The 21,375-nt window shown below is 36.0% G+C and overlaps 5 protein-coding genes and 1 pseudogene across 5 annotated transcripts; 3 read left to right on the top strand and 3 right to left on the bottom strand.

Moving 5' to 3' along the window:
* Window positions 1-588: 588 nt before the first annotated feature.
* Window positions 589-2,924, bottom strand: LOC108805596 (UDP-glycosyltransferase 74C1). The gene is made up of 3 exons (XM_018577518.2): window positions 2,564-2,924; window positions 1,927-2,287; window positions 589-1,388 (listed from the first exon to the last, which is right to left on the bottom strand). The coding sequence occupies exons 1-3, from the start codon at window positions 2,845-2,847 to the stop codon at window positions 663-665; spliced, it is 1,371 nt and encodes a 456-aa protein (XP_018433020.2). The 5' UTR covers window positions 2,848-2,924; the 3' UTR covers window positions 589-662.
* A 613-nt stretch (window positions 2,925-3,537) lies between these two features.
* LOC108808702 (probable E3 ubiquitin-protein ligase ARI11) lies at window positions 3,538-5,883 on the bottom strand (annotated as a pseudogene).
* Window positions 5,884-8,429: 2,546 nt separating this feature from the next.
* LOC108813683 (uncharacterized) lies at window positions 8,430-12,452 on the top strand. The gene is made up of 16 exons (XM_018586313.2): window positions 8,430-8,884; window positions 8,986-9,087; window positions 9,190-9,256; window positions 9,330-9,502; window positions 9,596-9,844; window positions 9,955-10,038; window positions 10,120-10,167; window positions 10,244-10,308; window positions 10,484-10,532; window positions 10,673-10,916; window positions 11,011-11,138; window positions 11,217-11,297; window positions 11,375-11,449; window positions 11,528-11,664; window positions 11,767-11,917; window positions 12,089-12,452. The coding sequence occupies exons 1-16, from the start codon at window positions 8,513-8,515 to the stop codon at window positions 12,290-12,292; spliced, it is 2,229 nt and encodes a 742-aa protein (XP_018441815.2). The 5' UTR covers window positions 8,430-8,512; the 3' UTR covers window positions 12,293-12,452.
* Window positions 12,453-14,902: 2,450 nt separating this feature from the next.
* Window positions 14,903-17,015, top strand: LOC108806111 (transcription factor bHLH154). Its single transcript, XM_018578142.2, has 6 exons — window positions 14,903-15,209; window positions 15,964-16,079; window positions 16,172-16,237; window positions 16,317-16,382; window positions 16,475-16,519; window positions 16,616-17,015. Exons 2-6 carry the CDS (start codon window positions 15,966-15,968, stop codon window positions 16,766-16,768), a joined length of 444 nt encoding a protein of 147 aa, XP_018433644.2. The 5' UTR covers window positions 14,903-15,209; window positions 15,964-15,965; the 3' UTR covers window positions 16,769-17,015.
* Window positions 17,016-17,160: 145 nt separating this feature from the next.
* Window positions 17,161-18,079, top strand: LOC108806110 (uncharacterized). Its single transcript, XM_018578141.2, has 3 exons — window positions 17,161-17,351; window positions 17,517-17,654; window positions 17,729-18,079. Exons 1-3 carry the CDS (start codon window positions 17,223-17,225, stop codon window positions 17,909-17,911), a joined length of 450 nt encoding a protein of 149 aa, XP_018433643.2. The 5' UTR covers window positions 17,161-17,222; the 3' UTR covers window positions 17,912-18,079.
* Window positions 18,080-18,466: 387 nt separating this feature from the next.
* Window positions 18,467-19,848, bottom strand: LOC108834616 (F-box protein DOR-like). Its single transcript, XM_018607941.2, has one exon. It carries the CDS (start codon window positions 19,818-19,820, stop codon window positions 18,615-18,617), a length of 1,206 nt encoding a protein of 401 aa, XP_018463443.1. The 5' UTR covers window positions 19,821-19,848; the 3' UTR covers window positions 18,467-18,614.
* Between the last annotated feature and the right edge of the window lie 1,527 nt (window positions 19,849-21,375).

Genomic DNA, 21,375 nt, shown 5'->3' with positions numbered 1-21,375 from the left:
CAATTGGATGTTAATTATATATAATCGATCAAATACTATTTGAAAAGGGTTTTTCGGTAGTTCTAGAAGAACCAGTGAAGCTCATGTGCTTGGAAGAAGAACATCTTCGTTTTAAGGCCAAGTCCAAAAGTTGCCCCCCAAGAGATGAGAGAGTAAAGTGTACTCATCTCTTTTATCAACTTAATTAATATAACTTTTGTTTTTGCACTTGGTGTAGAGTAATAACATCATTTGCTTGGTCCTTGATGATCCTTTACCCAACCTCTTTTAAACAAACAAAAAAATCAATTTTAAACAGATTTATTGAGGAGTGCTGGTAGGCAGAAGCTGTTGTTAGACTCCACATTTTCTGATATCATAGTTCTATTAGACTACCGGATCTTTGTACACTGCTCAATACAAGGCTGGTGGAAAGATACATTCAAGTTTCCTTGGTAAAAAGCTTTCTCTTACCAACTCTTTTATCGCAATTTTTTTTTAATATGCAGCTAACTAGAGACCAGCTCTCACATATCCATGAGTTTGTTTTCTTAACCAAATGGATGGTTCCTAAAGACATAGTACAAGAGACCCAAGGAGAAGTTTAACTCAGACAAAGAAGTCATTATTCGGTAATTAAACTAACAAACTGACAACACACAGATCATATCAGTTTCAGATTTTCAAGTCATCATAGCAACAAATTCATCAATGCTCTTGTCGGAACTACCTCCTTCTGAGATAGCCTCACGTGCCAATACCTTAAAATTTTCAACATTCTTCCTCATCACTTTCCCTTTCTCTCCTTCCATAACCTCAGAAATGCATCCAGCAATCTCCTCCTTACTCGCAAACCCTTCTTCATCAGTCTTCACTCTAACCCCAATCTTCCACACATCCTCTATAAACTTGGCATTCGTGGGCTGATCCGTCCACTGTGGCATCCCCACCAATGGAACTCCTAAGCATAATGCCTCCAATGTTGAGTTCCATCCACAGTGTGTCACAAAACATCCTATTGAGTCATGTGCTAAAACCTCTAGCTGAGGAACCCACTTGGCCACCAATCCAGTGTCCTTCTCCAAAGCTTCTTCCACAAAGCCAGACGGTAACTTGCTTCTCTCCGAATCTCGACAAGACCACAAGAAACTGTATCCGGTTTGTTTAATGGCCATCGCGGTCTCCTTCATCTGCTTCTCACTCAAAGCCACCAACGTCCCAAACGCCACGTAAACTACTGACTTGGCTGGTTTATTCGCCAGCCAACTCAAAACAGACTCATCTGGCTCAGTCTTGCTATCCCCGAGTTCGTAATCTTTGTCTTCTGGCAACCGGTTATCCAAGAACTTGGATGGAACCACCGGTCCAATGTTTTTCACCGGCCACTGACCATCCATCCATTTCACTACCTGAGAAGTAAAAGACAAAGGTACACTTCTCAAAATTTACATACATGAGACCAAAAAAATAAAATAAAAAAGACTATGAATGGTGACCACTAGAAAGGAGAGAATAATAAATTAAACCATATATAAATAATATATTGCACATATGACTTTTCCATATGTTTTTTAGGGAATTATAGAACAAAAGTATTCTTTATCAAGTTTGAGAAATGATAATAAATAAGATTTTATACTTATTTGTCAAAAGAAAAAGTAGATTTCAGTATAACTAAATAAAGTCATGGTGTGACCAATCGAACGGGGAGAATAATAAATTATTTTCATTTTTCAAAATTTAAACCATATATAAATAAGATATTTTGCATATCATTTTTCATATGGTTTTTAGGGAATTATAGAACAAAAGTATTCTTCATCAAATTTGAGAAATAATAATAAGTAAGATTTTATACCTTATTTCTCAAAAAAGAAGATTTTATACCTTTTTCAATCATGTTATTTTGTTTCTTTTTAATACAGAGCTTAAGTTGTATAACCTTACCTTAGGTTCAAGTTGATCAAAAGTGTTGCAAAGAATACAATCAGCGCGCCGCAAGTTAGAAAACTGGCTAACCACAACTTTGAATATCAGCGGGTAAGACCCCTTCTCGCAAGCGAAAGAAGGCAGATCATTTTGGCTTAACAGTGGAAAACCCGGAAACGATGCAAGTATCGGGTCCTCGTGCCTATCATCAGGAACGTCGTAGGTTCCTTCGTTGATGTGGTAGTAAATAAGACTAGCCAACCATGGTTGAGTGAAATAGGCCACTACGTATAGACCCAAGTCCTTGGCTACGTCCAGTGCAGAGGGCATGAACGGATCATAGATCAGAGCTTTTGGAGGGTTGCTCGATAACTTCTGCCTGCACAGATATATATACGACACTAGTGCTGAATAACATTTTTTTAATGTAAAATCATAGAAACACTAACGAACTGTTTAAATTTATATATCTTTTTTTTTCAATGATTATGTGCAGCCACGAATGATTGCTCTATGATGAATCTTTTAATCTCTTAGTTGAATATACCATTTAAATTTCGGTTATTTACATTCTTGGAAAATGTAAATAAACCAGTTAAAAAATAGCAAGCAAACTTTCAAAATCTGCCAAAAAAGATAAATTAGAAACGTGTACCTAGAGATGAAATCGGTGAGGCTACGAGCAGTAGACTCGTTAAAACGTGGAGGATCTTTGATCTTGGCGTGAGGGTGTTCGTGTGGAAAGAAACCGTCGTGGATGGTGTGGACGGTGATAGAGTAGTCCTCAGAGGTGTATGGTTCGCGGTGGATGTTGGAGGCGATGATGAGTGAGACGGTCAGTCCCTTTTTGGATAAGCGTTTGCCGAGTTGGATCATTGGATTAATGTGGCCTTGTAACGGATATGGGAAAAACAGTACATGACCTTTTGCTTCACCCATATCTTTTTGTATGTAATTGTTTAAAACTGAAGAAACAGCAAGTGTACGTGAATATGTTCTAATGCCACTCTCTCCTATGTGGGTATGACAGTATTTATATGCATCTGTGTCTCGTTATTTACAATGTTTGGTAAACTCATAAAAGTTATTGAAATTTTCATATGTTACTTTTTTTTTAATTTAAAACGGTCGAGTGTAAATTTTGAAGGAATCTTTCATTACATATTTGATAAATGTTTATATGCATTGTAAGACTGTTAATCTTTTTCTTGAAGGGTTGATTTCTCTGAAATATATTCGGTTAAAATCAATTCTGTATGAAGCTTACAGAGCCGACATGCAAGCTCCATAAAGACGGTAAAAAGTTTTTCAACAAGCTTGTATTATAAACGTGTGGAAGGAAATTAGGTGGGTGGGTACCAAAAAGTTGTGGACCACAGGGTTATGGACAAACAAGTAGAAGAAGAAGAAGATATGTAATGTTTAGTTTTATGTTTTATGGATGCCTATGTCTCTCTATAATAGAACTGTGCTGGTACGTATAGTGTTTTCTAATGTCTTCATTTCTAGACGCGAGATTATATATGTTTTCCACATCGGAAAGACCATTCTCCAAAGCTTTGACTAGATTTTGGATTCTTGGAAGTAGGTTTTGATAACTTTAGTCAAATATTTTGAATGACCAGAGACTAAGGTAAAAAAAACAAGTATTGGATGCTTAAGTTCCAATACAACTCTTCTTTTCTTGACGAGATTTTCTAAGCAGAGGACCTTTCCAAGGTAAAAGAAGAAACCATTTTAGTATCCTCTAAAATCTTACCCGAGGCAAAAGCAGACTTCAAACCTCAAAAATCAAAATAACAGTGCAATTTCGTTTATGCAAATGAATAATTAGAAAGGTTTAAAACTGTTACAAACTCAAAAGTTCTTGGCAGGAAAAACATTAAAACAGAGAGTACTTTCCAGTTTTTTGCAGTCTTTTAGTAAATGAAACAGAGAACTTTCAGTTCCCACTTGAATCTTCCTCTTACCGTTATCACCAACTTTTGTCTTTTGATAGCAAATTTGGAGATTGGTTTTTATTTGCAATCATCAACAGCTACATCAGCAAGATCATTTTCTAAAGCTTTCACTAGATTTTCGAAGTAGGTTTTGGTTACCTTAGTCAAACCAATTAGTTTCTTGCGGAAACCATCGAATTTTGTATCGTCAGTTTCACCATAAAAGTGTTGCAGCTCCTTCTCTGCACAATGATGAAGCCCTCTCCAAACCAACTTCAGCCTCCCCTTGAAAATACTCGAAAACTGTTTCTTTGTTCGTTCCTCCTGAGGAAGGTAGTATCCATATGCATATGTGCATTTCAACACTCTCCTACACTCGATGATCTGCAGTCGCAAAATCAATCTGTTTAAGAAAAATGTTGTAACAAAATTCTACTTAATAATTCCTATAGTGATAAACTTTTTCCAGTCGTTTACCAATAAAACACTTTTTTAGTTTTATTAATTCATCCGCTTTCACTAGATTTATAAAAATATACTTGTGAAGCCAATTTTTGTTTTGATAACCCAGATATCCGTGTATATCTGGTGGACCGAGAGCCAACAGACTAATTTCATGGTGTTTGTAGGTTTCAAAACTCGGAGTGCATAGCACTTTTCCAAACCTGATGTACCATTCGACCATGCTTATGTGGTTTGTGAAGCCAATGTTAATCAAAATAATTCTACACTTATTCTTTTCCAACATTCCAATTTTACATAATTTCTTTTTTACCATACACAATGTTATCAATGAATCTTAGCTACTTGAATACATGTGTCCACTTACCTGAAGCCATGCATCTACGGTGAACTGGAGTTGAGTTTCTAGGATGCCTTGTTTGATGCTAAGCTTCTCAAGCTGCACCGCTTGCAATTTCTTCAAATCTTCCACAGCCTTAAGCCTCGAAGATTGATTGTTTGCCCACCTTTCATAATAATGCATGTATCTGTTGATTGCCTTTTTTTGTCATTTTCGTCATTTTCGCCTTTTTCTCTTAATTTTTGTTTCATCATCACCCTCAAACTTATGGCATGTGTGGCCATCATATTGGCCATCATATTGGCCATCATATGGACAAAGACAAATCCAACAAAAGCTATGATTACAAATTGAGCAGGTCATATGGTTACATCCGTGGTTCTTCTCGATATGACTGTTGCAATTCGGACAAGGCTTTGTATTCGCAAGAATCCAACTCATGTTTTTGGATTCATTAATATGTTCCCTATGTTTAATAATCCATTTTGACACCATGTCGCAGTTCACAGGACGGTGAGCATCTTCACTACAATTCCAGCAAAATTCATAAGAACATAAACAAGTAACATCATAATTTTTGGTTCCATATCTGGTTCCAAAATCAATCGCGTATACACATCCAGGTGATGGACACCATTTAGTCTTCTTTCTTCTTTCTTCGACATAAGATCTAAGAAAATATCTATAATATTTCTCCTTGTCTTCTTCTAATGTTATAAACGTATCAATCATATCTTGATCAACAACAGCAGAACAAGAAGGCTCAGGACATCTAATCATCAAACATCCCGAACCATTGTTGATTTTCTCAGTTATGTAACTGGTCCAACAAGTCTTGCAATAAGGATGACCACAAGATACCGTTGCAATTTCCTTGTGAAGATATGACTCAAAGCAAATTCCACATTCAGCATTCACCTCTTGGTCATTGAGATCAACCACATGCTCCTTCGGTATACCAACGGTTTTTCGGACTCTCTCTTCGTCAGTAAACCATTCATCTTCGAATTTACTAGAACTCCACCGATAGTGAAGAAGCAGAATGATTGCTTTGACTTTGTTTATTGAGAGAACCGTAGAAATGTGTTTGATGTCGGCCTTTTGATGCTCACGAATGTCTTTTTCTTTGAGAACTATGTAACTTATCTGAGATCGTGTCGATGTGGAGTTGTTGTGCATGTCTTCTTCACCTGGTTCAGTATAGAGCATGCCATCATCATCTGAGTAATCCATGATCAATCCAAAGCTATTACTCCTAAAAAATTTCTCTTCTCTCTTTTTTTTGGGGGGCGGGCTCAAAGGAATGCACTCTATAATCTTTTTGTTTTATAAGTTTTCGTATTCACACTACATGTGCAGAAAAAAATCATGATTTGTTTCTACTAAAAATTTAAGTTTTTAATTTACTTTCTTTGCTATTAATTTATTTTTCTTAAAATGAAAAAAAATTCAAAAGCGCAAATCCCCGATGATTTGCGAGGAATTTGTTTTTTTTCTTGCAAATTTGCGCTTGAGTTGCGAAGGATCGGTATCAATAGTATACTAAAATGATTTATGCAACATGTGCAAAAAAAAAAAAATTATGATTTGTTTCTACTAAAAGTTAAGTTTTTCGTTTACTTCCTTTACTATTAATTTTTTTTTCTTAAAATGCCAAAAATTCAAAAGCGCAAATTCTCGATAATTTATGAGGAAATTGTTTTTCTCGCAAATTTGCTCGTGAGTTGCGAAAAATTGGTATCAATAGTATACTAAAATGGTTTACGCCTACAGTTTTGTTTACATTTATTCAAGTTTCTCCAATCAGTATGCATAAATAAATATAAACTAGACTAGATTTTGACCCGCACGCCCGTGCGGGTGTATATTTTTATAAAATATGTTTTTTTCATGTCAATATTAGAGTTGAGCAAAAAATCTGAATCTAAAAAATCAAACCGATCTCGATCCAAAAGAAGTATAAAACCCGAACCGAATTTGATTAAATATCAAAATTTTGGTATTTAGAGAACTTAAAACGAATTCATTCCTAACCGAAGTATTTCAGATAGCTGAATGTATTTGAAATAGATTTATATACTTATATATATTTTTGACTTAATGTATATAAAACATACAAAATATATATATGGTACTTATAAGTTGGTTGAAATAGTTGAAAATATATATAAATATCTAAAATAGTTAAAGTATACTCAAATCACTAAAAATACTTAACATAACTATTGATTCTCTATCCAAATATTTAAATCAAAACAATTTATATGTTGAGTTCGGGTATTCTAATATGTTATTGAAATGTATAAGTACTATATTATTTTGTTTAAATATTTTGAAAAATTTAAAATATATAATGAATTTAAATGGGTTATCCGAATCTGAACAAACCCGCAAAGATGTGAATTCGCATCCGAATCAAAATTTTAGAAATATCCGAATGGGACTGAAATCTTTGATCCCGAAAATCCAAAACCCAAACAGACCTAAATCGAACCCGAATGCCCACCCCTAATTCACAATCTATTTTTTCCTTTAAAACACACCAAACATATAATTAATAGTATTTTATACGTACTATCATATAAATAATCACATATATTATATTTTCAATAATCACATATATTGAAAACATTTTTTTGATAATGGTAGTTGGAAAATATTTTAGTAAAAATAATTTTTTGAATATATATATATTTTTTAAATCAATTTTTGATATAAATCAACTTTAAATTATTATTTTGATTTGAAATATGTACATAAAGTTTAAATTTTGTTTTATGATTATCTTAGACAAATGATACTTTTAGATTATTAGATAAGCTCATTTTCATATATTTTAAAATTGACACAAATATATAGTTTCTCATAATATAATAGATTTCCAATTTTTCTTAATAACATAAATTCATTCTTTTTTAATAGAATGCTATCTATGTTTCCAAACAATATTATATCTTTTTTATATCGCTATTCATGTTTCCAAATAAACCTATTTTTAAATTGATATTCATGTTTTCAAAAAAAACCTATGTTTTTTAAATTGGTATCCAAGTTTCCAAACAAACATCTTTTTAAAAATTGTTATTTATGTTTCCAAAAAATCTAATTTATACTTCAATTTTAATAATATAAATTAATAATAGTGAATTCCTATATATTGTTATGAAATCACCGTTTATAATAAAAACTATAGATGCAGTGAAATCAGCCAATCATGTCATAAATAGACTACAATTTAATCAATGATTTATTTATGCATGTAACAAAAATACGTTGTGATTTAATATTAGCAAAATGATTTTCCATTTTTTTAGTTATTGTCAGATATTGTGCATATCTATTGAGATTTTGTTTTGAAATTTAAGGTAACTAACATTTAAAAAGATATTCCATTAATTACACTTAATTTTCGATTTTATTAAAAAATATTTAGTACCAATGGCACAAGTTGATAAATATTAAGAAGAATTAAGGGTGAATTTTTATTTGTACTTCACTTTTAATAAAATAGATTATACTATTGGATTTGAATCTAAAACTTTTTAAATTTGAAAAAACCAAATGAATCTTTAGAGTTTTCACATATTCAATTTTATTACGGGTCCGTTTGAAAGATGACAATTCTTAAATATTCATGGTTGGTCCAGTAGCAAAACACATACGAAGCCCAGTAAACCGTATTCTAGCCCAAAGTTTTGGTTTACTTCTCCGGTTCGGTTTGATTTGTTTCAGCTATTGATTCCTGAACCAAAAACTAAACCGGTTCCCAGCTTCCACTTCCAAGCTCTCCCTCCGCCACTGTGGTCAGCGAGAGATAGACAGAACTAGGAACTAGGGTTTTTGGAAGATTCCATTCGCAGCCATGGGGAAGAAGAAAGGCACCACCAGCAAAGCAGATGATTTCCTGCAAACTCTCGAAGACTTCACCAGCAAAGAGAATTGGGACAAGTTCTTCACTCTCAGAGGCAAAGACGACTCGTTCGAGTGGTACGCTGAGTGGCCTCAGCTCCGCGACTCGCTTCTACCTCTCCTCCGAGCTTCCTCTTCTGGTTCGCTTCAGATTCTTGTTCCCGGATGCGGAAACTCCCGCCTCTCCGAGCATTTGTACGACGCGGGGTTCCGTGACGTCACCAATGTGGACTTCTCCAAGGTTGTTATCTCCGATATGCTTCGCCGGAACATAAGGAGTAGGCCTGAGATGCGGTGGCGTGTGATGGACATTACAAAGATGCAGGTTTTGGTTGCTCTGTTTTTAACCTTTTTTTTGTGTGTGCTCTGTTTTTTTTTTGTAGATTCTCATTAACACAAGCTTTTTGGCTTGTTTCTTGTGTACAGTTGGGTGATGAGTCTTTTGATATTGTGATGGATAAAGGTGCTCTTGATGCTTTAATGGAGCCTGAAGTTGGTACGAAGCTGGGAAGTCAATACTTATCTGAGGTGTGTGTGTGTGTGTGCTTTGTTCTTCTTACAGATTTTCATCTAAACAATTTAAAGTTTTGTGCTTTTATTAATTAATGCTTTTGTACCATCTTTTCTCAGGCCAAGCGTGTTTTGAAACCTGGGGGGAAGTTTATTTGTTTAACGTTGGCAGAGTCTCATGTCTTAGGTGACTTGCTTAACCTCAACTTTTTTGTGTGAACTATTTTCATGGTTATTGAAATTTCTTGGCGTTTCTGCAGCATTGCTTTTCTCAAGCTTTCGTTTTGGTTGGAAGATGACTGTTCATTCAATCTCTCAAAAACGGTCCAGTCTTAAGACGTTTATGGTGGTGGCTGAAAAAGAAATGTCCATTGTGCTGCATGAGATAACCTCTTCTTTCGATCTTTTATCTCTTGGCCGCAATGATACTCAGGTAAAAACTTTCATGAACCTACCTCAGATTTTAACTTTTTGACCCTGCTGTTCTCTAGTGTTGTAATTACATGGTTTTGAATTATTGTTCTAGGGTTCTGGTATGTGTGACGCCCTTGAAAGTGAGAACCAGATACGTAGAGACTGCAGCAATGGATCAGACTTGTTGTACTCTCATGAAGATTTGAAACTTGGCGTTAAAGGAGATTTAGCAGAGCTTACTGGAGGTCGTCGTGTAAAATTTACTTTAGCAAGCAACTTTAGTTATAGGGCTGTTCTTCTTGACGCTCAGAAGCAGACCGAGCCGTTCGTTTATCATTGTGGTGTTTTCCTTGTCCCTAAGGTAACCTTTGTCAACATCATGAGTCTCTATATGTTAAATTTGCAGAACCTGATGTGGATGTTCAGTATAATTTCAATTGAACTACTAAAAGGAGTGTTGATAATTTTCAGACTCGTGCTCATGAGTGGCTGTTCTGTTCAGAGGAAGGACAGTGGCAGGTTGTTGAGAGCTCTAGGGCCGCTCGTCTCATAATGGTAAGCTCTATGTGATTAAGCCTATCTCGGTTATCTATACTCGGTAATGAGAATCTGAAAAATATTAATTTATTGTGTAAGGTTTATCTGGACAGTAGCCATAATGGCGTCAGCATGGAGGATATCCAGGTAAAATCTCAATCTGCACACAAAAGTTGTCTGTTGCATTATATTTCTTACATACTGGTTAATTAATTCTCCTCAGAATGATTTATCTCCCATGGTGACACAACTAGCTCCTAGAAACGATGATGAAGCAGCTCGCATTCCGTATGTTGGGTTTTCTCATTTCTCTATGTTTTAAAAGCTTTTGATGCAACTGTTGATTTTGGTTTTTCCAACTATCTTAACTATTTTAGAATCCTAAATCTCACAATCTCCTCATATCAAGTCCTTCATTTTCTCTTGTTTTATTTATCTGTTGAATTTTGATCTGGTGCTGCAGGTATATGATGGCAAGTGATGGGATCAAAAAGCGTAACACTGTCCACGAGGTGTTATTTTCAATAGATCACTTTGAAAGTTCCATTTTTATAAGATTATTTACCAGTTCTAACAAAATTTGAATGAATTTCTGATATGGGTATCTGGATCTTATATTTGTTTCTTACAATTCATCTGGGGGTTTATATAGGTGACGTCTTCCATGACTGGGGAAGTTGTCGTTGAAGATGTGGTTTATGAAAGCACTCCTAGTAATCCTGGAGGCTTATCTCCTTCTGTTGATTTGGCATTTAGACGCCTTGTATTCAAAAGAACCGAGTATTTGATACAGTCTGAAGCTTTGCTTGTAGAGGATGGTGAGATTGTTGATCAATCTCAGACAGAGAAGACTAAAAATGCTTCCCAATCAAAACGGAAGGGAAAACGAAACCAAGGTAATAAGTTTTTACTTTTAAAAGTGTTGTGATACAGACATTGCACGTGAAAATTTCATGCTATCTTTATTGTTTTGCTTTGTATCCATTTCAGACACGAGCGGAGGACCTATTATGAAGGTCTCTCATGATTATTTGGCTAGCGCTTACCACGCTGGAATTATTTCTGGATTTACACTGGTATCTTCCTACCTGAAGAAGGCTGAATCGAGTGGAAAGATGGTGAGCAATTATTCACATTGTTTGAATTGTTCATCTTTTGCCTCGTACTTGATCATGCAATGTTATGCTGCTTTACAGGTTAAGACTGTTATAATTGGTCTTGGAGCTGGATTACTTCCCATGTTCCTCCATGGATGCTTTCCATTTTTCGATATCGAGGTAATTTCCTTCTTAAAAGGGTTAATCACGTTGTGTCCCTTCGATTGCCACTTACGTGATGGTATCTGGTTGAACAGGCGGTTGAGCTTGATCCTGTAATGCTTGACGTTGGCAAGGATCACTTTGGTTTCACACAAGATGATCGCTTGAAGGTAAATCTGTGTTGCAATCTGTGCCCATGTTTATATTCAGTTACCAACTCGCAGCTTTTTTCCCAATTCTTATAATAGGTGCATATTGCTGATGGGATCAAATACATTAGAGACATAACAAACTCTGAAACACAGTCGACTAGTTCCAATAATGCAGACGGCGGCGGCACTTGTCCTGACATCTTGATTCTAGATGTAGATTCAGCAGATTCAAGGTATGCACTTTCTAGGACTAGCCAATGTTACATTTATATTGACTTCTTAAATAAAATTACACTGATCCTGCTGTTTTTATCCTGTTTGGTTTCTGTCTGCAGCGGAGGATTAACCTGTCCTGCATCTGAGTTTGTTGAAGAGACATTTCTTCTCTCAGTTAAACGTGCTCTCCCTCAGCACGGTCTTTTCGTAGTGAACTTGGTCTCCAGGTCACAATCCGTCAAAGATATGGTCGTATCAAGAATGAAAAAGGTAAAAGCAAAGTGTGATTCATTCCTTGTGAAGTCTCTGCTACAATTACATATTTTCACTGACCTGATCTGAAACTAGCCACCTGAATCTACTACTGTTACACACTAGTATTGAGTTTTGAGTCTTGAAATTATAACTAATCTGTTTTTTGTTTTGTTGTGTGTTTACAAGGTTTTCGATCACTTGTTCAGCCTGCAACTAGAAGAGGAAGATGACGTAAACGTGGTGCTCTTTGCGCTCTGCTCTGAATCTGTAATCAGCGAGAGCGATATTCCAGAATCTGCAGTCATATTGGAGGGACTGCTCAAGTGCCAGAGATTGGAAACAAAGCAAAGCATCGTCAACTCTACAAACAAGTTGAAATGCTGGAAATGAATCAACAACAAGTCTTCTACCTATTTTATAAAGGATTGGTCCATGTTTTAAAAAGTGACATGTTATAAGTTGTGCTTGTAGTTTTTTGAGATTACTGAAGATTATACTTCTGTTTTCTTCCTTGTGTAACTGGAAAATGAAGCGTGTGGTTTGTTATAAACCTCATTCAAAAACTCGGCCGCCTAGCCGATTAATCGGCCAGAGTAATCTTTACGTATGTTCACCGTAGTGATTGAATCAATTCGGTTAGTTTCTACAGTAAACCCAGTTATGCCCGAGGAACCCATCAGTATTAACTTAATAAAATTTGGCCCAATATTTAAGACCCATCAGTATTGAGAAATGAAAATCTTTACATTTCTTCCTGACAAAGAGAATTAGGAAGCTCTGTTAACCCCAGTATTGATTGCTCTTCCTCAATTCAAGTGAATCCAACGAAAATCATTGTGAATCAAATTCGTCCACTGATTGTAAATCCTTATTCTACCTAATTCAAGGTAATAACACTAAATCATTTATGTTTTAAGTTATTAAACTTTCTTCTCAAATTTTGGATTCCTCAGCCTAGTGTCTTAAGTTTATCTCTTTCATAGTTTGGTAGAAAAGTTTAGCTTAGTTGGTTTTAGAACTTGACTTTGTCAATTATTGTTAATGAAGTATAGGTTCACATGAATGGAAGTTTATCACTTTGTGAACCGTTGGGTTAGCTTAGGGTTGACCAACTCCTTTATCTTTCTTAATCGAACTTTAATATAAAGATCTTGGAAATTTTAGTGAGGTTTGTATATCAGTATATCATTTCACATCTCATTTATTTTGTCTCTTAGTGATGATGTGTCTTTCATAAACATTACTATACAAATTTTGTGCATTATACATATAAAATGTGGTATTATATATATAAAATTATAAAAAATTATTCCCCGAATAATCTCCGATTTTTTCCGATTTTCTAATAAATCACTAGATCCGTATATACCGCACGCGTAGCATCTAGCGAATTTCTCAACAAGGATTATAAATAAACTTCACTTTATCGTTAGACCAACCAACATATTGAGAGGCATTCAATTTGGATGAGATAGTGATGTTTCAATGTAATAAATTAAAGACATCAATATACAATATCTTTGATTTTATTGATGCATTTTTGGAAACAATTGTTGCTAATAAAAGGTACCGACTATCAGCATTGTTGCCTAAGCAAGCAACAAATGGTTCAAACGCTGATATGGCGATTAGAGAGGTGCAAGCAAACAAACTTGCTCTATCATTTTTTTTTTCTTTTTTTCGATTGTGTTGGTGCGTGCACAAGATAGTTTGCTTGTAAATATGTAAATGAATAAAAATCTGGCCGCCGCGAAAGACGAGAAAAATAGAGACAAATAAACATATGCCGAAACCGTGTGGGTCCGAAAGACGACGCTTGTAATAAGCTGTAATTTTTTGCATGCAAGATATATTGTTGTTAGGGCAAATGTTCATATATAAAAAAAAGAGATACACATTTAAATATGGGCAGAAACTAGAAAGGTAGTCTGCAGAAAAATTTAAGGTGACCTCTTCTTTTGTTTTTCTGCTGGATTTGTTATAAGAAGAGATTAAAATTAACTGTTCATGTTTCTTTTGAGTTTGATTTTATCGTAATTTATTGCTCATATTCCAAAATGATTAGAACCTAGTTCAAGCTGATACAAAACTCGATATTCGTTTATCACAGTTTAGGTTCTAGTTAGGTTGATTGTTTATCAATAATTTTATTTATTTTTGTTTATCAGTAATTTAATGAGAGAAAAACAAAAGACAGTTCATATTTACTCTTTATATTAAAAGCTGTTAAACCGTAAAAAGGCTGTGAAACTGTATAGCATTGACGGTGTCTGTGTGAAAGGTACTCGGATATCAACCAAAAGGTACAATGCATTTAACCTCTCTCGTAGAAAAATCCAAGCATAAAGTTCAAAAGGAAGAGACAGCATAGGCAGCAGAATTGGTCAAAATCTTTTTGACAAATCTAAATTAAAAACAGTCAAATGTCACTTTCAAAATAATTACTAGTGTTTTTGTGTTGTTATAATGAAAATAAAATGAAAGCGACATCAATCTGGGACTGGGGTACAAGGACCCCCCTGCTCTCTTCATTGGTTGGGTTGTACATTAGCTGTCAAATTATTACATTTCAATATTCATTCGTTAACTCAAAATATATACATTCAGATGGTACAACCACATTCTTTGAATCACTTCCCAATTTCTATTGTCAATCATTAAATTAAAATTACTGAGTTACGTTACATTACATGTATTATGATGTCAAGAGTCACTGCCTATAGCTTTACATTTTATCCACAATAAACCGGTATAGTTACATTTAAAACTGGAAAAAGTTGTATATATAACTATTTAAAACTGGAAAAGGTTGTATATATAACTATTTTTCCTATTAATTTTATTTAAAACTTTATATATATCGCTATTTTCATCATCATATTTTGTGAAATATATGTAAGTATATATTGGTCTCACAAAATCTAGATTTAATGAGAATTAAATGAACAAAATGACGAAAAGAAAGAAACAGAATAAAGAAAACGACATATGAAACGTAGTCCCCTTCTTCTCTTTGCTTTCTTCTGTACACAAACAAAGTTCTCTCTCTCATATCTCATGACCCTTTAGGTTAACGCGTTTTCATCAAACCTCTGGTTTCTGTGTCACCATTGGAGCTCGAGTTTTCATCAAAGTCTTGGACTTTCTGTTCAAGATCAAAGCCTTGTTTATGCTTTGGGTTATAAACTAAAAAAAGGTGGCACAGAGAAAACACTTGGAAGCTTAGAAGAAGAAAGCTTTTAGAGTTTTTCAAGTTGTTGTTGGTTATTTTGGTTGTTTTCTAGCAAATGCTAAGTCTCTTCTCTCTGTAAGTTCTTTGATATCTTCTTCCCATTCATTTCCTCTGTTTTCTTTCCCATTTTTTGGTATTGTTTTACCCAATAAAACTATCTAAAGACTAATCTTAATCATATAGAGCAAGATGGATTAAATATGACTTTTTTTTTGGTTATCATCTTGGGGGTTTGCTTTGAATCTTGGCTGTATTGATGTTTGTTTTAATATCACATTTAATGATTTAACTAGTTATACTCATTTAATGAACTCATAAATGGAGTTAATTCCTTGGTTTCTTGATTAAAAAATGTTGCATCTGAAAATTGATTAAGAAAATGTATTTTGTCTATGATTGTGTATACACCATGTATTATCTCTGTATCGAAGCAAAGTATGATATCATATTTTAAACATCTATCATTGTGCTACTAAACTTGCATATATAAGCTGATAAGATCTTAAGGGCTTAACCTCTGACAATTATCTACTTTTTTGACTTTGGCTACTAGTTTTATAATCCAAAGCCGTGTCTTCAAGTGTATTGGTTGCACTTGCACCAAACACTTCTCTAGTTCAGATTTCATTTTAAAATTTGCAAACAAGTCACCAGTTTGTCTGCCTGTCTGTCTGAGGGTACCTTCAAAAAACAAGTTGTTCTTGAGTTGTAATGTTATGATACTTGCTTTTCTAGATGAGCCATGCATGATATTAGCTTCTCCCAACGTAGTCTTTATAAAAGGGCATCAAGTAAACGACCGATCTTTTCTGTTTTGTTTGGTGCCAAGGAATGGAATACTCTAGAGACTCTGCAGGGATGATGATGGAGAATAAGCGCAGTGTCTGCTCTCTTGAAGAAAACAGCATTAAACGACACAAGTCTGATCTCTCTTTCTCTTCCAAGGTCTTTATGATGATGATACTCTCAGATCTTCATGCTAATGATCTCATAATCCTGGACCAACATGCTAATGAACTATATCTATGGTTTGACAGGAGAGGAAAGATAAGGTGGGAGAACGTATCTCAGCTCTTCAACAGCTAGTTTCCCCTTATGGAAAGGTACTAATTTTTGCCTTTTCAAGCAACGTATATGATCTATCTCTTTTACATGATCAACTCCCTTTCTCTCTCTCTACAGACCGACACAGCATCAGTTCTTCTAGAGGCGATGCAATACATTCAGTTTCTTCAAGAACAAGTCAAGGTCTGTCTGCCCTGTTTCCTTCACTGTTTCGAATCCCGAACATGCTGCATTTGTCTTATCTTCCGACACAACAATGACTTTTGTCTGTACAGGTTCTAAGCGCTCCATATCTTCAAACAACCTCCATCACAACAAACGTGAGCAGAATCTTGACCCCTTTCTTTTACTAGGATTGCTAATTCAAAATCCTGTGATCTGGAACTCAACATCTCTGGGAATTTCTCTGTAAACAGGACGAGGAGCTGGAGGAGTACAGTTTCAGAAGCAGAGGGTTATGTCTTGTCCCAATGGAGTACACAGTAGGTGTTGCTCAAACAAATGGTGCTGATATTTGGGCTCCTGTAAAGTCTCCAACTTTCAATCACCAATCTAATTCTTCCATCTGATGATCTGTCTGTCTCAAGACTAAATGAAAGATAACAAAGAAAAATGTTTAGTAGTCTGATGGTGATGTCTATGTAACATATGTAAATTGATGCAGACCCATGAAGTTGGCACATAGTCAGTGATGTCTGTTTCTGTTATTCATACTGCTGCTTACTCTGTGGTGGCTTCATTTCACATTACTTGAATTTGTATAAGTTGTCTACATTGATAGTGATTTTGACTCTAATTAAAAGTGTAAGTTCCATACGAACCGGTCAATGACTGGATATAGCCTCCGGTTTACATCGGTTAATGAAGCCATTCAATGTGCAATAGAAGACCGGTTCATTAAAAACCCGGTTTAAATCAAAACCGTTCTGTTGCGGCGACCTCTTAAAAGAGCAGCTGTAGCTATAAACCCTAAAGCCCTAAAATCATCATCAGATCGGAGACAGAGATTACGATCGATCGACGATGGATCACATAGCTGCGGCGGAAGAGCAAATCGCATCGGAAAGGCTAAGAAGAAAGCTTGAAGAAGTCAATGTAGCAGCTCAGTCTCAGCTTTCTCCTATCCAAGATCACATCAATTTCACTCTCCAGGTATCTTTCATTCTCAACTTTAGCCTTTTTTCCTGGAAAAAGCAAGTAACTTTTGATGAATTTGAGTTTGATATCTCTATGATTAGAGACTATAGATCTCTTAAAATTGAGTTTACATGAATATGTATAATTATTATGAATCAAAACTCTGTTTCATTGTTGCAGCAAGCTTATTTCAAATGCGCGTACGAGTGCTTTGACAGAAGAAGAAATCAAGAAGAGATAAGTAACTGCGTTGAGTATTGCAGTGTCCCCGTTGTTAAGTCTCAGCAGCATTTCGAGAATGAAATGGCTCAGTTTCAGGTTGTATGTCCCCTCTTATAGATAAAAGATGATGGTGGGTGAACTGATGATTCTTGCATCTCTGTTGTATATAGGAAAGACTGAACAGATCATTGGTGGTGTGTCAAGATAAATTCGAGGCTGCGAAGCTCCAGAAGATAAGGCCTGAAGCTGTTAACGAGATGGAGAGTTGCGTGCACAATGCCATTGAAGAGAACCTCAACACATTACCACACATTGTTCAGAGAATGAAGACAGCATTTAACATAGCCAACTAAAAGCTCCACCACCTCTTTTCCTGGAGAAAATCTCAGAACAGTGGACTCCAGGACCTGAGTTGAATATTTGCACACTTCAAAGACCTTTTGTGTTGTCTTGTTATATGATTTACAAATTTTATTGATTCTTCTTCTTATATAAAGAGATTGATAGGTTTACATTTGGCACTGGATTGATAACTTTCTTTTTTTATTTGGTTTGTTTTTTTCGGCGTTGAATCACATCAGAACAGAGTTATAGCCAATCTCATATATGTAACGAAACAGTCACATGTTTGAAGGCCAACTATATAGCCAATCTCATATATGTAGCCCGTAACCACAACATCGGATTAACAAATAATAAAAACTCAACTGGATTCCAATTACGGTATAAAACAATCTGAAACTATAGTGGGAAAGTGTAGTTAGTGGATCACCAAATAACGTAGTGCGACAGTTAGACAAAAGTTTCAAAAAAAAAACATAATCTAGAACAATCATTTCTCCATAACCACCGAAACAAGAGGATAAATGGTGTACCATTGTATCTAGAAAAGATTAAAAACATGGTAAACAACAGAGAATATTCATTCCGATAACTGAAAATTATAGCAAAAAAAAACACAAAAGCAGTTGAAAGATGAGGGTTCTAATTAAGACCACATGATCTACAAAGACAAGAACTTAAGAGCCAGCCAGCATGCGCTACAAAGTCCTAAAATCATTCCATAAGCTTCACGTCCTCAACATGGTTCAGAAATATGCGAACGAACTCAAAAGTTCCCATTCCCTGTATTTCAACTCTTTTTACAGCTTCCTTGACGAACTTGTAGTAGTACACATGGAAAGGATCGGATGGATAGAGCGGCGCAAAAACAAATTCATTTGTAGCAGTCACCCCAACAAAGTATAAGTACTTCTCTCCAGCTACTTCCTTCTTCCACGTAGGAGGTAAATTGAAAATACGTTTGGACCATTCGTGTTTCTCAAGGTCTTCTAGAATCCACATATTAAAACCTGTACTTTTTTCACTAAGAATTGACGACCTTACTGAAGCCAATTTACCTTGGAAGTTTATCAGAGTTGCAGGAAACATCTCTCTTTCCATTAATTTAACAAAACTGTACTTTTCAGATCTGACATCAAAGCAAGCTATCATTTTACCAACGGAAACACCAGCAGCGTAATACAAAACACCATTGATGCAAACAGAGTCTGGCCTCGAAGAAAAATGTGGTATGCCACATTCAGCCACTCTCCATGTCAGGTTCCCAGTTCCTAATGTGAGAACACGATGCTGCTTATCAATCACAGCCAACACCTTGTGTTGCTTTTCAATGGGGTCATACCCTAAAAAGCTTCTCAACACCACCGAACTGCCCGTCTTTATTTTAGGTAGAGTGAAGGATTGTCTCGTGCTAAGATTATATATCACCAACACAAGTTCTAGGGCTGTACTTCTCTTGAAGAACCGTTCATCCCTTATACAAACAAGGCCATTGAGAAGACAAGATATATGATAAAGGTGCCTATCGGGGAAACTCACATGATGATCGGCGGCCATAATAGACACATTCTCACCCAAATTTTGAGGCTGAAGTGCGGTGAAGAAGCGCACATCTTTCTCTTTTTCTCGGGCAAACAATAGCTGAGGGCGAGCCGAAGATTTGGTGAAGAACAACTCCGTGAAATCAGGACGGCGTAGTGCGGAGGCCCATTGCTTCGATACGCAACGGCACCTCGCGATGGACTTGAGCGGCAGCCTCGAGAATATCTCGATGACGAGATCGATTGTGATGTTCGATAATAATTCGTCAGCGCTGAGTCGTGAGCTGCGTCGGCGACGGATGGTTTGACGATCCTCCTCCGAGGCTTTGCGACGCCGTGGTGATATCATGGCGGAGGGAGACGCTTGCTTCTTCTTCATCAAAACCTAAACAGTTGGGGACATGCAAAATTTGATATGGAAGGATTGAACCACAAGTAAGTTTTGAGTCGTTTTGGTTGGATTGAAACGACACACAAGGCATGCTATCAGTTAGCGTGTCGTTTTTTCTCATTGCAAAACGGTGCAGCGTTTTTTGTCTTTTCAGAATTTGAGGATTTTCTCCACAAAAAAAAAGTTTGGCTTTTTTTCTCTTTTTATTGGAGTTTTCTTGCAATCTTTGAAAATGCTTAAACAATTTTGTGGAAAAATTCGTTTAAGATGTGTATTGTGTAGAGATTTTTAAAAAGCTGGAAGATGTGTAATCCTCCGAAAATAGAGCTGTCAAATGGTCACCCAGCCCATGGGCTTGACCAGTCCAAACTGTGATGGGCGGCCCATGGTTACAACCAAATCACCAATGGTCCAACTGGGCCTAAAACCCATTTCACCCATGGACAATTTGGTCCTGTCCAAATGGGTTTCGGTCTGCCCAAACTGCCCAAAATATAAAACCATCTCTCGATTCTTCTTATCGCTTTTCGTTTGTCAAACTTGATCTGGGTTCATCAATGGCGATTCTCGATTCTTCTCCTCCATAGCTTGATCTGGGTTCATCAATCATCTCTCTCCGGCGATTCTCGTCTCTAGATTCCCATCTCCGGCGATTCTCGTCCCCGGCGATTCATCAACAACGACGGTTCATTGACGGTGAAGCGACGACGACAAGTGACAACGACGATTCATCTCTCTCCCCGGCGATCTCTCAGTCTCTCTCTCAGTCTCTCTGTCTCCGACGGTCATGATCTCTCAGACTCCATCTCCCCGGCGAGTCGACGACCTCTCTCTCTCTCCGTTTCTCACACGCTCTCTCTCTCCGGCGATCTCTCCATCCCTCAGGCCTTCTCTCTCCGGTGACCTCTCTGACTCTCTCTCAATCTCAAGTAAGCGTTTGTATATTGATGTTAAAGAGTTTGAGAATTTGAGAGATTTAGTTATGTTGGGTTGTTCTGAGAATTGATGTTTAGTGTATTGATGTTGAGAAGGATGAGCGTTGTTTAGTGTATTGATGTTGAGAAGGATGAGATTGCTTAGTGTATTGATGTTGCGTTTGTGTATTCCTCTTTCTCAAGTAAGAGTTGTATTGAGCTTCTGTTTTGAACTTGCTTGAGCTTTTGTTCCTCCTAGTCTCCTACTCCTTTGGTTCTTCCTATATGATACATTTGTAGACTGTTTCTAGATGCGTCAAGAAAAGCCTTAGGCTATACGTCAAAAGTAGAGAGAGTCTCTTGCAAAGTTTACGTACGGATCTGATACATTTGTAGACTGTTAGTTGACTGTTGTCTATAGCCTTTCTATTACTTTTCTTTTGGACATGATGAATATACAACAATTAATAAATCACCACAATCCAGTTTCAAGAAGTTATCTTATTGGTTATCTTGATAGAATGTGTCTTGTTATATGACTTGATGTCTTGTTCGAGACTTTTGAGTTTTTGATATTTGTGAGTTTGAGACTTCATATAATGATAATTACAGATTTTATAAAATTTAAA

Source organism: Raphanus sativus, chromosome 6, assembly GCF_000801105.2.
Source record: "Raphanus sativus cultivar WK10039 chromosome 6, ASM80110v3, whole genome shotgun sequence".
Classification (NCBI taxonomy): Eukaryota; Viridiplantae; Streptophyta; class Magnoliopsida; order Brassicales; family Brassicaceae; genus Raphanus; species Raphanus sativus.
The sequence above is the reverse complement of the archived record's forward strand: the minus strand, read 5'-3'. Positions and strand labels throughout refer to the sequence as shown.